Genomic DNA, 16,356 nt, shown 5'->3' on the forward strand with positions numbered 1-16,356 from the left:
CACAATAAAATCGTTGTTGGTACACCACTTGCTATTATTACTAACCGTGTCATGCCTCTTGATATGATATTTGCATGTAATGCATTACATAGAAATATTATTTTGATTCAGCTGGAGACATCTACGAAGAATAATCCTGTTATACCATAGTTGACTCTTTATAATATTGTCTTGAAAGCTAGTTCTTGTTTAGGATTTAGCTTTGATTGTGTTTTCTCAGACACTTGTATAACATTTTGATTCTTAATAATATACTAACCTTTTTACTTTGTGTTCTAACGCCCCTTTTATGGAATAAATTTATGTACCCTAAGATTTTTTTTAAAATTTGAATTAGAATTTTACTCATATGATGAATTTAAAAAATAATTGCCCGGAGTTCACAAGTGCTTCATCCCAGACAATTATAAGAACCTAGGAGTATTCTCTTAATATTAGTTAATCTCTTGTTTTGAATATTTAATCTTAATTATAATTTTATCTACCATAAATTTTATTTTTAAAGAGTAAAAGATTGATATGATATTTCACTTTTAGATCTTTATGTTTGTAGAATCATTAGTGATATTGACTCTTACCAACTATTTTTTTCTCTTTCTCACACATTTATATTCTTAAATATTTTCTTAGTTATTGTTTAATAATTGAGTAATTTTCAATATTACACGAAAAATTGATAAAAAATATTCTTTTGAGTAAAAAAATAGTTCAAATATAATATAAAAATATATTACCGTGTGGGTATATTTTTTCTTAATTTAAACTCTTTATGCAGTCCATTTAATATTACTTTTATTTTTTCTTCGTATTGAAAATTATGGAGTGGTAATGTATTGCCAATACAGAGCATTATTATAAACTTGATTTTATTAAACATTCCTACATATTTTTAATAAGAATTTAATAGACAAATTTTATTAATTTTAAAATTTTAAATATTAAAAATTAGCATAGAAAGTATTGTAGTCCAAAAAATAGGTTATTGCAGTTATGTCCTTTCCCTATGAGTTATTCCGTTTAATATTTTAGTGCTATTTTGATATATTAATATTGTATTTATGCTTTAATAATAATATAGACTCTCTTTTTTCTAAATAAATTTGGACAATATAATACATTCTCAAATTAAATTAGTAATAAGACATTATAATACGTTTTCAAATTAAATTAGTAATAGAAATTCTTAAGAAGTATATCCTAAAAGTAATAGGATTATATGACTAAAGATATTTACTTGTTCGATTTTATATGAATTAGATAGCCCGAAAGTAATTATACTAATAGGATTCCTAAAGGTAAACATGTTGGATTCCTAACGTGTAGTATTATATCCTAAAACTAATAGGATTATAAGTCTAATATCTAGAATTCTAGTTATATACTTTTATTATGAGTTATTATGCTTAATATTATAAGGTTATTTTTGTAAACCGACATTGTATTCGTACTTTTATAATAATATAGATAGATAGATAGATAGATAGATTAGGCAAAAAGGATTTTTTTTTTCAATGGATATGGTTGGAATTCGTTGAAAACATATAAATGAGGCAATATACGAAATTTGAGCAAGATTGGAGGTGATTTAGATTGGTTTGATACCAACAATCATAGTTAAAATCGAGTTTAAAAAATTCTTGCGCGACACACGTATCAAACATGTATCTCACACGTATATGGATATGGATATATACGTGATACACATTTGATACACATGTGACACACAAATAATACATAGTATGATATACATATCATCTTTTTCCATGTTCATATTCTACTTCGAATTTTCAATTCAAACCACCTCAAAACTCTACCAAATCATTTTAAAACTGAGATTCAAACTTCTTAAAATTTGATCCTTTTTTGGCTACAAATAGCTAATTGGCTAATATTAGTAATATCTTATAAATTGATCAATTTTTGTACTAATTTACTTATGAACGGACATAACTGGTAATTTTTCTTAAAATACTTGCAAAATAAATTATAAAGATAGATTCAAGCAAAAGAAAATTCTAAAAATAGACACTCAGTCACTCAACCCTCAAGATTCAAGATAGTATAAACAAGTTAAATTAAACCGAGGAAGATTTATTTTTGCGAATAAAAAAAGAGGAACTTACATTATCCAAAATTCTTGAAGGAAAAAGAATAATAACCAAAAACAACACTACCAGCTCACCAGTCACCGATGAGACCCACCGCCCACGGCTGCCACCTCAACTGTCTCTCGCCCTATTTCCACCTGCCTAACAAGTAAACCAGTTACCTATTAATTCACTCCTCTTTCCTTTCATCTGTACCAAATCCTTTCTCCAATTCCTACCAAAAATTTCCTTTCCCAAATGGCTCGTCTTCTCTCTAATAATTCCCAAATCCAAACCCTAACCCGAACTTTAACCCGACCCAAATTCGCCCCACCTCTTCCCCTCACTCTCCGTCACCGTTCAAACTCCAACCGGTCCGGCGACGGCGATGGTTCCGGCGAAGGCGAACCACCTCACCCTCAGTTAATCGAGATCGATCTTGATTCCTCCTCTATCGGATCGGAAGGCGGAATAAGGAAGTTAGAAGAGGTGATCCATTCGGTTATCGTGAGACGTTCCGCACCTGATTGGCTCCCTTTTTTGCCTGGATACTCTTACTGGGTCCCACCTCTTCCTAATCAACCGTTTGTGAAAGTAGGAGGAGGTATACATGGTCATAGAGGAGGAGGAGGAGGTGATTTTGATCCTCATAGGATTGTTGAGGTTGTCGGGAAGCTTGCTTCTGTGAGGAGTCATTTTGGTTCGTCTTCGTTGTTGTTGTCGGAGGATGAAACGGCGTGCGTGTCAAGGGTTCGTGGTTGGCCCTCTTCTTCCTTTTTTACTGGAGGTATACATATGTTTAAAAAGGAGGAAGCTTTAAATGTTTAAATTTTTTGTTTTTAATTCAAATACTTTTAATTATATAATATTTGCATAATATTGGCATGACATGAGTTTAAATGGAGTAACGGGTCAGTGAGGATTCATATAGCGATCCCTAACTTGTTTGGGACTGAGGCATTGAGGCGTAGTAGTTGTTTCTTTTTGGTGGGACAAATGAGAGGTAACGTTTTTGTGTTTTAGTTGATTATGTTTTAATTATTTAGTTTTTGCATAATACTGGCATGACATAGTTTAAATGAAGTAATATGGTCCATGAGGATTCACATAGCCAACCCCAAACTTGGTTGGGACTGACTCTTAGTTGTTGTTGTTGTTTCTTTTTGGGAGAACAATTGAGAAGTAAAAACAATTGTCTAGTTTTTTAGACCATATGGCTTAGTTCAAGTGGCGAACGTTGAGGGACTTGTAACTTAGGTCGCAAGGTTCGAGCCCATGCAATGCGAACTAATCCTGGTAATTTAAGTGGGAATGGTAGATAAGCAGACCCATCTTCCCAAGTTTCGAAGAATGCGGTCGGTCCTATGGGTTGGCCCCAGACAGATTTCTCAGTCATTAAAAAAAAATTCTTGTTTTTAGCTCACAGTGGTAGTGTAGAGACTGAAAATAAATTAGCGATTTGAGGTATTATCGCCAATATAAATGCTAGTAAGACCTATTTTTTTGGAATTGATTGCTTAAGGCATATCTTGCTGACTATGTAAGTGTAGGTGGTCCCTAGCTTACACAAAGGAAGGAGACTTGCGGAAAGTTAACCGCCAAGCTAAAAATAGTCTAGTTATAATTCCTACAAAGGATACCGTAGAATCATATAACTAGTGTCTTAGTCTTTTATTTCACATCGGATAAATGTCTTGCAGTTCCAAAACCAACCACACCACAGGTTTGCACATGGTCTAGAGTCAAATGAGATATCCCAGTAATAAGTAGAATCTTAATGCAACATCCCAAACTCAGTTGAAATATTTGATACTACGGGTGTGTTTGGTATGAAGGAAAATGTTTTCCATGGAAAATGAGTGGTTTTATCACTTATTTTTCCTTGTTTGGTTGGTAAGTGGAAAACTTTTTTCGGAAAATATTGTCTAGTGTTTGGTTAGAGATTAAAAATATGTTTTTAGGAAAATATTTTTTTATGCTACTCTCCTCACTCACTTCCCCAAAGTCCCCATGTTTCCTTGCTCCCCCCCAAATACCCAACGTTTCATGACTCTATTTCAAACCACTACATTCTTTCTGAAAGATCTCACTGGTGGCCAACCCATTGTGCCCTGCAATAATACAAAAATTCAAAACATATTTTTTAGAAATTAATTGTATAAAAATTACATTTAGTATTGGGAAATAAAAGAAAAGGGATTACATCAATTTCTGTTTTAGTCAGAACTGCTCATATGACAAAAACACAAATGTATACGTCATATAGTCAAACCATTTTGTTTTCTTTCTTAAAAAAAAAAGAAGAAATTTCTATACACACTAGTATTAAATATGGAGAAAAAATGGCTAAAATTTTACTATTTTTTTTTACTGATTAAATTCTGTTTAGCCAAGGTATATGATAGTAATACTCATTAATTAACAATGGAGCTAGAGGCCTATAGTTGAACTTGTTTGCAGTGAAAATTAAAAGTGTGTGACAAAAAATGCATTTCTGGATATTCCTCAATGTACCACTATCCACGAGACAACGTTAAAATCATGAAAATATAAAAGAAAATACTATTAATAATATTTTTATTTAAGGGTGGGGTGGGATGGGAGCGGGGTGGGTTGGCTGGGATGGGGAATAGGTGGGTAAGTTTGTAAAAGAGTTTTGAAAAATGTTTTCCCTTCTCTTAATAGAAAAAACATTTTCCTTCAATTGGAGGAAAATGAGTTGATGAGGAAAATATTTTTCCAAAATATTTAAGCCAACCAAACATGGAAAAATTTAAAAACATTTTCGGAAAATGTTTTCCTTTCATACCAATTTGGGTATGAAGCTGCTTAGCCATACTATGAAAGTCTGGGTGAGGGTGATAGAGCTAAGAGTGAGGAGAAGTGTGTCTATTTTCGAGAACCAGTTCGGATTTATGCCGGGGCGTTCGACTACAAAAGTCATCCACCTTGTTAGGAGATTGATGGAGCAGTATAGGCCCATAGGGAGAGAAAGAAGGACTTGCATATGGTGTTCATCGACTTAGAAAAGGCGTACGATAACGTTCTGTGGGAGGTTTTGTGGAGATGTTTGGAGGCTAAAGGTGTACCGGTTGCCTACGTTAGGTTGATTAAGGACATGTATGATAGAGTAAAGACCCGAGTGAGGATAGCGGGTGGGGACTCGAACCATTTTCCGGTTATGATGGGGTTGCATCAGGGGTCGGCACTCAACCCTTTTTTATTTGCTCTGGTGATGGACGTACTGACGCGCCACATCCAAGGGGAGGTGCTGTGGTGCATGCTATTTGCAGATGATATTGTATTGATTAACGAGACGCGAGACTGTGTGAACGCGCAATTAGAGGTATGGAGGCAGACCCTGGAATCTAAAGGTTTCAAGTTTAGCAGGACCAAGACAAAATACTTGGAGTGTAAGTTCAGTGGTGAGACTCAAGGAGGGGAAGGGGAGGTGAGGCTGGACTCGCAGGTCATCCCTAGGAGGGGGAGTTTTAAATACCTTGGGTTTATTATTCATGGGGATGAGAAGATTGATAAAGATGTCTCCCATCGTATTGGGGCGGGATGGATGAAATGGAGACTCGCTTCCGGTGTTTTGTGTGACAAGAAGGTGCCACCAAAACTTAAGGGTAAGTTCTACAGAGTGGTGGTCAGACCAACGATGTTGTATGGGGCTGAGTGTTGCCAGTCAAGATCGCTCATGTCCAGAAGATGAAGATAACAGAGATGATGATGTTGTTAGATAGGATCAGAAATGAGGTTATTCGCGACAAGGTGGGTGTGGCTCCTATTGAGGACAAGATGCGGGAAACGCGGTTTAGGTAGTTTGGTCATGTGAGTAGGAGGAGCACAAACGCCCAGATGAGGAGGTGTGAGAGGTTGACATTGGAGGGCCTACGGAGAGGTAGAGGTAGGCTAAAGAAGAGGTATGGCGAGGTGATTAGGCAAGACATGGTGTAGCTTCAGTTGACCGAGGACATGACCCTTGATAGGAAGGTATGAAGGTCGAGGATTAGGATAGTAGAGTAAGTAGTCTAGAGTGTTCATAACATTAGTATTGGCACGCAGTCTTGCTTTCTGTTGATAGTAGGTTTTTATGACTAACCGTTGTTTTCTTTCATTGTTGATCACCTTACTGTCTTGTTGTTTTTATTTTGCTTTATATGGTTTTTTGGTACTGTCCCTTTTTGTCTATATTTTTATTAATGTGGTGCTTATGCTTTCATGAGCCGAGGGTCTATTGGAAACAACCTCTCTATCCTCACAAGGTAGGGGTAAGGTATGCGTACACACTACCCTCCCCAGACCCGATGGTGTAGGATAATACTGGGTATGTTGTTGTTTTCCTTCGTACCAAACACACCTTACAAGGATAAACTTTCTCTAGAGCTGTACGGAAAGCATAAATACCCCAAGGCGAAGAGGTTAAACCAAAATTTTGAAGTAGGTCTAAAAGCACCTCTATTTGCCGAGGAATATAGGATGTTAAGTCCACAATAGGGTATTTATGAGCCATAGTTGCATGATTGTTACAAGATTCCATCGGAATTATTCTGGGTGTCTTCCAGTTTTTAGGTTTAATGAACCACTTTGTTATGTGGTTAGGGTTGAAGGTGGCTTTAGCTTCTGTTCCCTTTGAGTGTTTAAACCTCATGCCTCTAACTCCTACAGGCATTGAATTCTGATCCTCTTAAGATTATTTTTTAACAGACTTGAATTCTCAGCTGGTGGTTCAGGTGATCACCTTGTTTTGATGGAAAGATTTCAGCTTTGTTTCTTTGGCACTTTGCTCATTAGGTGTAGTATCTAGAAATAGTGTTTAACTTAATTGGCTAATTTAATACTAACAACTTTGAACTTAACTAGTACTCATAAAAAAGAAGTTTAGAAGTAGTAAACAAGGAGTTGGTCTTCTTCAGTTTGGTTGGTACATTGCATTAGTTAGCACATTGGAGGAACTATTTTCTTCTAGCAAGTCTATTTCAAAGTCTTGTGTATTTAGTAGGTTGATCTCTAGTGAAGATGGGGAAGTAGTGGAGTTCTAAGACAATCTTACATGAGTGACCTCTCTTGATGCTTAGTTAAATTTGTCTCTGGCTACATTAACGGATCAGAGTTGCTGCTCCACCTAGAAATACAACAGCGAACCTTTGTACCAGCTCTATGGTATATTTGTAATAGCAGCATTGACAATAATATTAGCATTTCTTCCCTACTTGCAGGAAGTGCACCCACATTCCCAGTCCCAGTGCAGGTGGTCGAAGTGGAGGTAAAGCTTGAGGACAACTCAGATTATGACTCTAAATCAGAGGATGAAGGCTAAATGACCTGTCATCCATAGAGTGAGCTGTCATAGTAAGTTGTTTATCAACCTTTGCATTTTGTGATCTGCTTTGGCTTCGACCTTCCTGTTCCATCTGGAGGGATCTACTTTTAATTCTTGGTTTGAGTCATTTAGTCTCAATCCTATTTTTATCTCTACGACTTCTTTTACATCTCATGAAATTCCATTTTTAAGCCAGAGCCAGGTCAGGCATTTCTTGGTCGTCCTTGTGATTTGGGCGATAGTTTTATGAGGTCTCTTTCCTTATATTGAGGGGGTGAATGGATAGTGGAAAATCTATCAAAAGGGTTTTGGGGTTGGGAAACTTGAACTGGTTAGAAAACTACTGGCAAGCTTTTTATGTTACAACTTAAACAAGATATGTGATTAATACAATTTGGTTTATGTGCATTTCTTTGATTGTCTACATTGTTGAATTTTGCAGGCTTAGTAACCTTGTAAATTCTTTGAAAACCTGGAAAACATAAGAAGCTGCTTACCTAAGAAATGGCATGCAAAAGTTACACGGATCGGAGTTTGGGGTCGAAGCTCTTTCATCCGCCCCCGCCCCGCCCTCTTGTTCGATGTAATGACTCAGTGCTCAGCCTAGCTAGAAAATATCTTGTATTTATGGTGTTTGAACTGTATGATCTGGAAAAATAATCAGCCTATTAAGTTTAATGCTGTTTGCTTTTGGTCTAATGTGTGTTGCAAGGCTTTTAACCAGTTGTCAGCGATATCAACGTCTCAGCTGTTCCATTGGCTGGCTTGTCATCTACTATGTTCAACATTACGCCCCTTAAGAAATGTATTTAATACTACTAAATTAATAGATTTTATATAAGAGTGTTTGCTTAAACTACTTTCTTTTTCCGTCTCTAAACATTTTACGTAATTGACACTTCACTAAATGATCGGTAAAGATACATTTATTTAGTAAAGAGAGCGATAAATGACTTCTTGCTTTTAATAGAAAATTAGTACTGTATTAGAGTAATTTCTTTAGAGGTAGATCATGTCTGGCGGTACATTTGAGCTACTTATCACACTGTCAGGTGAAAGTATATGCCAATACACTTTAGGTAAAATGGCCTCCGAGCCACAAACTTGCACCCAATTGTCAATCCGGTAAATGAACTTAAAAGTTTTCCATTTGAACACTTCAACTTAATTATTATCACATTAATAAACCACTTTGACCATTGATCATACTTATGTGGCAATGACATAGCTGATGTGGCCGAGGTATGTGCAAATCACGCTTGTAAGACGCGTAACTATGCGAGTTTTCATTTTTAAAAAAACTAAAACTATAAACAATAAAGAAACAAAGGAAATGTTTCTGTTCCTTTCCCCCATTAACGTCGTTCCCTTCACCTCCCCTAATTCCCCTTTAATTTCTCTTCTTCTTCCTTTTCACGATTAATTTTCTTTTTCTTATGATAAAAATTTTGTGCAACTTTTTGATTTTTCGGGGATTGTGATTTTGATTGGTTTTAGTAGTTAAAGATGAAACAGTGATGATTATCAAAGGTGGTTTTTGATGAGGTCACTGGTGGATTTTTTTTCGGGGAGAATTGATTGTGCTTCTCTTAGTTGCAGATTTGGATGTTGAGGTTTTGAGAGTTGAATTCTATCGGAATTTCCATATATCTTATGCAACTCTCCAATTTTTTTCGCTCCCACGATCCTAGCAGGTATAGCGAATAGGAATAGAAAGAAAAAAAAGTTAAAATATTAAGAAATTGGTGTTTCTTTTTATTGATTTGGAAGTTTTAGAATGAAGAAGGATGAAGTTCATAGTTGATTTGAGGGATTTTAGAGTAGTTGATTATGATGTCTATGGTGGATGAAACATATGGTGATGGTGGGGCTGCCATGGTGCAGAGGAAGAGAAAGTTTTTTTTTAAATTTTTTTTTTTAATAAATTGGTGAAAAAAGACTGAGACCTGTAAATTACACTTGTCAAACAATAATAGGTTAAGAATATAACGTGTCAATTGTGTCATAGCGATTGAGGAACACGCTCAGCTAGAGGTGTTTATTAGTACTCATTCCGTCAAGTATAAGTATTCAAATGAGAAACTTCTAAGTTTATTTACCGGGTTGACAATTAGGTACAAATTTAGGTGGCCCAGAGGCTATTTTGCCTACTCTTTATTGTAGGTTTGAACATATGTAAGTTATGACAATCTTGATCTTGAACCGCAGTTTGATTTTTGAGGCAAACAAGCAAAAATAGCGCGACCTTGGTTTAAATAAACTATATTTTTTGTTAGTGTACGTAAACAATGAAAAGCTATATTTGCATATTGCTTGAGACTTTTTTTTCTCTATACAACAACAATAAACCTAGTGAATTCTAATATGTGGGGTATGGGAAGAGTAGGGTGTATGCGGACCTTACCCCGACTCTGGGAGGGCATAGAAGTTGTTTTCGTTAGACCCTAGACTAAAGAAAAGATGAAACGAAACAGTGGCAACAAGCAATAACAACAACAAGATATTAAGAAAATCGAAACGAAAGATAACAATCAAACAATAGGTAATGATGGCAACCTAAGAATATAAAGATACCATACTAACATTAAAACTACCGGTACGAGAGAGAAAAAGTTAAAAGGTCTACTACCTATTAACCTTCTACTCTAATTCTCGACCTCGACGCCCTCCCATCAAGGGTCATGTCCTCGGTAAGCTTAAATTATGCCATGTCCTGTCTAATCACCTCTCCCCAATACTTCTTTGGCCTACCTCTACCTCTCCTCATGTCCACTAAGGTCAACCTCTCACATCTCCTAACTGAGGCATTTGTGCTTCTCTTCTTTACATGTCCGAACCATCTCAGCCTCGCCTCCTGCATCCTAGACTCCATGGGGGCCACTCCTATCTTTTCTCGGATATCTCATTCCTGATATTATATTACGTGGTATGCCCGCACATCAATCTCAACATCCTTATTTCAGCTACTTTCATCTTCTGGCATGAGAATTCTTGACTGGCCAACACTCTACCCCATACAACATAGTCGGTCTGACCACCACTTTGTAGAACTTACCTTTAAGTGTTAGTGGCACATTCTTGTTACACATGACACCAGATGCAAGCCTTCATTTCATCCACCCTACTTCGATACGATGTGTGATATCCTCATCAATCTCACCCATTTTCTTGTACTACTAACCTAAGGTACTTGAAACTTTCTCTTTTGGGGATGACTTGTGCATCAAGCTTCACATCCATATCCGCTACCTGGGTGCTGCTAAACTTGCACTCCAAATATTCTGTCTTAGTCATGCTTAACTTGAAACCTTTAGACTTTAGGGTATGTCTCCAAACCTCCAACCTCTTATTAAAAGCACCTCGCATCTCGTCAATCAGAACTATGTCATCTGAAATAACATACACCATGACACCTCCCCTTGAATGTGTCTTGTCAGTGCATCTATCGTCAAGGAAAATAAAAACGGGCTAATGGTTGACCGTTGGTGCTAGGGGTGTCAATGGTCTGGTTTGGCTCGTTATTTTATAAAATTTATACCATACCAATTTTTCGGTTATTCTGTTATATATAACCAAAATTAAAATTCTCGAAACCGTCTCAATCATGTCGGTTTCGGTTAATTTTCGGTATTTTTTTTTAAATGTCATGTAAAATTTACTAGTAGAAGTATAATATAACATACGTACTTTTATATGACTTAGCAAAACTCTCTAGATATTTTTACTATTTAAAGGGTGATGAATTAAGAAAACATAAAAGATGGTTAGAGTATAGATCCATCAATTATTCTACAGTAGCGTAAAGAAACTAAGTAAAGACAAAGAAAATATAATCACACGAGTGAAAAGAAATTAACCAAGCTAGGACTCAAGAATAAAGGCTATAGAAGATTAAATATTCAAAAAGATAAATCTAAATCATATGAAAGGAAACATATTCAATATATTGTAGTTTGTTACTCATAATAGCTAGAATTCCTTGTATCTTGCTAGTGAATGTGCTGAAAATAATTTAGTTTCAATAGGAGTAGCATAATAGGTTTGATAATTAAGATTTTAATTTTAATTACTTGTTGGCTTGTAACCGTTTTCATAGTTTCAAAGTCCAAGAAAATTTTAATGCAAACTTAACATATAAATATATTTTTCACATGTGAATTTATTCGGTGCGGTTTGATATTTTTTGATTCATTTTCATAAAATAAAAGCCTACCCTAATTATCGGTGTGATTATAGATTTATATAAAAATTATAGTTTTATTAAAAGAGATCTAAAAATTGGTTTGGTACGGTACGGTTCGGTAGATTTAGTTAATTTTTAAATATTCATTGACACCCCAACCTGGTGCAACCCCATCACAACTAAAAAATACGGAAAGTGTTCTGGGTCTCCTCCCACTATCCTTACTCGGATCTTAGCTTCATCATACATGTCCTTAATTTTCCTAATGTAGACTACATGCACACCTCTAGCCTCCAAACATCTCCATAGAGCCTCTCTTGGGACTTTGTCGTATATTTTCTCCAAATCAATGAACACCATATACAAGTTCTTTTTCATCTTCTTATACTGCTCCATCAATCTCCTAACAAGGTGAATGTCTTCCGTAGTCGAACGGCCCGGCATGAATCCGAACTGACTATCGAAAATAGACACATCATTACTTCTATCACCATCTCCCAATCTTTCATAGTATGACTTAGCAGCTTGATACTCCTATAGTTGTTGCAATTTTGGATATTTCCACTGTTCTTGTATAATAGAATCATCATATTCCACCTCCATTCTTTGGGCATTTTGTACGTCCTAAAAATAACGTTAAACATCTAAGCGAGCCACTCCAAGCCTGTTCTACTCGCATTCTTCTAGGATTCCATAGGGATTTTGTCTAGCCCGATCGCTTTACCCATAATCATCTTACGCATAGCCCACTAAATCTCCTCGATTCTTATGCGCCTACAATACCCAAAATTTTGACGACTCTCAGAGTGATATAAATCATCCAGCACGATGTTCATATTCCCCTCTTCATTCAAGAGTTAATGAAAGTATGTCTGACATCTTCGCCTAATCTGTGCCTTTTCCAGCAAAACTCTGTTTTTCTCGTCTTTGATGCACTCACTTGATCCAAGTCACAGTCCTTCTTTTCTCTAATCTTGGCTAGCTTGTACAACTTCTTGTCCCTATCTTTGATCCTATGTTCCTCATACAAACATCCAAATGTTGCAGTCTTAGCCGCGGTAGCCGCTAACTTCGCCTCCTTCTTAGCCTTCATGTACCACTCCATAGTCGTCTTATTCTCCTCCTCGTCTACACTCTTCACTAGCTTCAAATAAGCCGTTCTTTTGGCTTTCACTTTTTCACTTTTTCAAAAACGTCTTTGGACCTTTTCACTCTACCACCAGTCCCCTTTGTGGCTGCCAGAGTAACCCATCGAGACCCGCTATCATGGTCCACAAAATACTCCCGTACCCATTGTTCCTCTTGGCCCCCAGAGCCAACAACGTCTCACCCAACTCCCAAGCTTTGTCCTTGGTCAAGGCTCCCCATCTGATCCTAGGTTGACCGTACAATACAATCCTCTTATTCCTCTTCCTCTTCCTCATGATCTCTAAGTTCATAACCAATAGTCTATGCTGGGTTGTGAGATTCTCACGCGGATAACCTTGCAATATGTACAAAGACCTCTATCACACTTTGTAAAGAGTAGATAATCAATCTGGGTCTTGGCCGCCGTACTCTAAAGGGTGACCAAGTGCTCATTCTTCTTTGGAAAACACGTGTCAGCGATCACCAAATCAAAAGCTTTAACAAACTCCAACATTGAAGTTCCTCCTTCGTTTCTATCACCAAAACCGAAGCCGCCATGCACACCATCATAACCCCTAGAAGTAGTCTCGATGTAGCCATTGAAATCCCCTCATATTGTTAGCTTCTCGGTGTGTGGAATGCCACGCACCAACCGGTTTAAATTCACACAGAAAACGTCTTTTAACATCCTCGTCCAATCCCACTTAGGGCGTGTAAGCACTAATTATGTTTAAAGTAGACCCTCTCACAACTATCTTAATAGCCACCAACCTGTTATTCACCCTCCTAATATCTACCACTAGCTGTATGAGTTTCCTATCAACCAGGATGCTTATTCCGTTCTTGCCTCTTACCCCTTTTGAGTACCACATCTTATAAACGTCTACGTCCCGAGCCCTCGTTCCTGCCCATCTAGTCTCTTGGACATAAGCTATATTGATCTTTCTCTTCTGGAGTATCTTCGCTAACTCTATAAATTTCTCCGTCAAAGTCCCTATATTCGAGGACCCAACTCTCAACCTAGAGGCTCTCCTACCGCCCTTGCCCCCCTACGGCTACCGACATGTCTGAGGACATGACCTTACTCTATCAAAACTCACCACAAATATACATTAAAAGATGCTAATATAGTACTACCACTTACAAAAGCAAGGACTTAAATTAAAAGAACAGCGATTAAAACTTACAACTTAATGCACTAATTACAAGTACGACTAAGAAAGTTCAGATGAGCACATGTTTGATGCAACTATTATACTTTAGCTAGCCGGAGCGCCAAAACTAGCTACAAATATATAGGAAGGCAAGTTGAACCAAATACGGGGTCGAAAACAAACAAATACTATAGCGCGAGACAAATAAATACCAAAGCAAGAAACGATAGAACCTGGATTGTAAGGGGTAGGTCGTCGAAATTTTTGATGCATTAATGGTGCTTAATCACGTAATTTATCTTGCTACAAAATAACTTCTGACCTTATATATACTTATTTTTTGTTTGACACTAAAATTACATAATTTAAAACTACGTAAAATTCTACTGACACTGAGTTTTTAACAAAACAAGAATCATAGGCAAATAATGAAAGTTATTGAGGTTTTAGAATTGCTAACTTAGCCTTTGGCTATTTAAAATTTTAAACCCTCAATCACATCTAGCTAATTAAAGGATCAAATTTTTACTTAAGATGGTCTCCAACTTTCCCCCAACATTTTTAATAGCTTGAGTAGTTAAAATTCATATCACGTAAGATCTATTAAGGTAAAAGAGATGAATAATCTCATCTATCTACCATATTCCTTAGTGGTTCTCTTTTAAAAACAAAATAAGAAAAAAAGCAGAAAAGGAGAAATTGAGGAGAAAAAAGGAGAAACTTTAAGACCATCTTCGACCCAACACCAATTTTGACACCAAACGCCACTTTGGTGTAAGATTTGGTGTTTTAATACTCCAACCCAACACCATTTCTTATACTATTTTGGTGTGTGAATAGTGTTACACCAAATTTGGTGCAACACTATTCATCAACATCATCACTATTCATCATTATTTTATTATTATCTTTTATTATATAACACTTTTAATTTAACATATTATAAATTTTGTAATTACTTATTGTTTTATGTAATATCTTTATAATATTAATTTTATATTTTAATTTTGGTGTATAATTTTTATAAATTAATTTTTGTATATTTTATTTTTATATAAAATTCTAAGTTAATTTTATTATAAGTTATAATTGTATAAAATTATATAACCATCAAAAAAATAAAAAGTGCAAATCTGAAATATAATATGTTGTTAATAAATAACACAATATTCATTGATTATCATAAAAATAAATATTTAATACAGTAGCGACTGACATAGATTAAAATTGAAAATACATTAAGTAACATAATGGGATGAGAAAAATTACAACAATAATCTAGTACTCTGGAAGGTCGCTTCCAGATCCGCCAATATTATTAAAATATTGAGTGTATGAGGCAGAGGATTGTTATAGTTGTGACTGTTGAAATTGTTGACTACTTTTATCCATTATTTGTTTTTGTTTTTGTCGAATAAATTCACGAATATTTGGATCATCAATAGAATCTAAATTCAACAATAATTTTTTTTCTTCTTTAAATTCTTTTAGTTTCAAAGGTCTATCTTTTATCTCCATATCTCGCTGCATGTCTGCACTTGACAATTTGCCAATAATTCAACAAGCCGATTGTTTTCTTATTGGACCATTTTCATAGCCGATGAAAAACCTTTATCGATTTTTCTCTTCAATTTTGCTTTCTTTACCCCAATAGATCGTTGTGATGATGTGGAATCACCTGCAATATCCTCATTCAAATATAGTAAAAATGATGATAAGTTAGGAGATGATATTAGAGGTGATCAGGAGTAGGAGTCTCAGACTCCGATGAAATATAAGAAGAGCCTTTGTTTTCTAATCTTGCTAAAGGTATTGCTCCTCCCGCCCATTATGTTATTCAAGTAAAAGAATATGATGTGGGTTATTATTTAGCTGGCGGTATATATCCAAAATGGTCTACTATTGTGCAAACTATTAGTGAGCCACACTTTCAAAAGAAGAAATTTTTCGCGATGAAACAAGAATCATGTCGAAAAGATGTTAAACGTGCATTCGGAGTTTTGCAATCTCGTTTTGCAATTATTGCAGGGCCGTCACATTTTTGGAGAAAAGAAGTGCTCCATGTTATATTAACTACATGTATTATACTGCACAACATGATAATCAAGGATGAACGTGATCTTAATGCACCAATTCAAGATGCTTCGGAAGGTCCAACTCTAACAGTAGAAATAGTAATAGATGAAAATTATCGATTTGAATAATTTTTAGCTCGGCACGAAAAAATTAAGGATAAAGATACTCATTTTGCACTTCGTAATGTATTAATAGAGCATTTATGAGAGCAACATACTAATCTTGTAAGTTGAATATTTATGTAAAAATTAAACTAAATTTTACCATATTTATTTAATTATATCTTATCAATGATTTTATTTTTATTTGAATTATATATTAATATGTATAATGTATAATATTTGCTTATAATTTATATTATTTAAAAATTAAAGGTATAAAATATTTTTATATTAAATGATT

At 35.4% G+C, this 16,356-nt stretch overlaps 1 protein-coding gene across 1 annotated transcript; it reads left to right on the forward strand.

Moving 5' to 3' along the window:
* Positions 1–2,191: 2,191 nt before the first annotated feature.
* Positions 2,192–8,272, forward strand: LOC104093823 (uncharacterized). The gene is made up of 3 exons (XM_009599636.4): positions 2,192–2,874; positions 7,310–7,442; positions 7,856–8,272. The coding sequence occupies exons 1-2, from the start codon at positions 2,346–2,348 to the stop codon at positions 7,408–7,410; spliced, it is 630 nt and encodes a 209-aa protein (XP_009597931.1). The 5' UTR covers positions 2,192–2,345; the 3' UTR covers positions 7,411–7,442; positions 7,856–8,272.
* Positions 8,273–16,356: the final 8,084 nt, after the last annotated feature.

Source organism: Nicotiana tomentosiformis, chromosome 11, assembly GCF_000390325.3.
Source record: "Nicotiana tomentosiformis chromosome 11, ASM39032v3, whole genome shotgun sequence".
In the NCBI taxonomy this organism is placed as follows: Eukaryota; Viridiplantae; Streptophyta; class Magnoliopsida; order Solanales; family Solanaceae; genus Nicotiana; species Nicotiana tomentosiformis.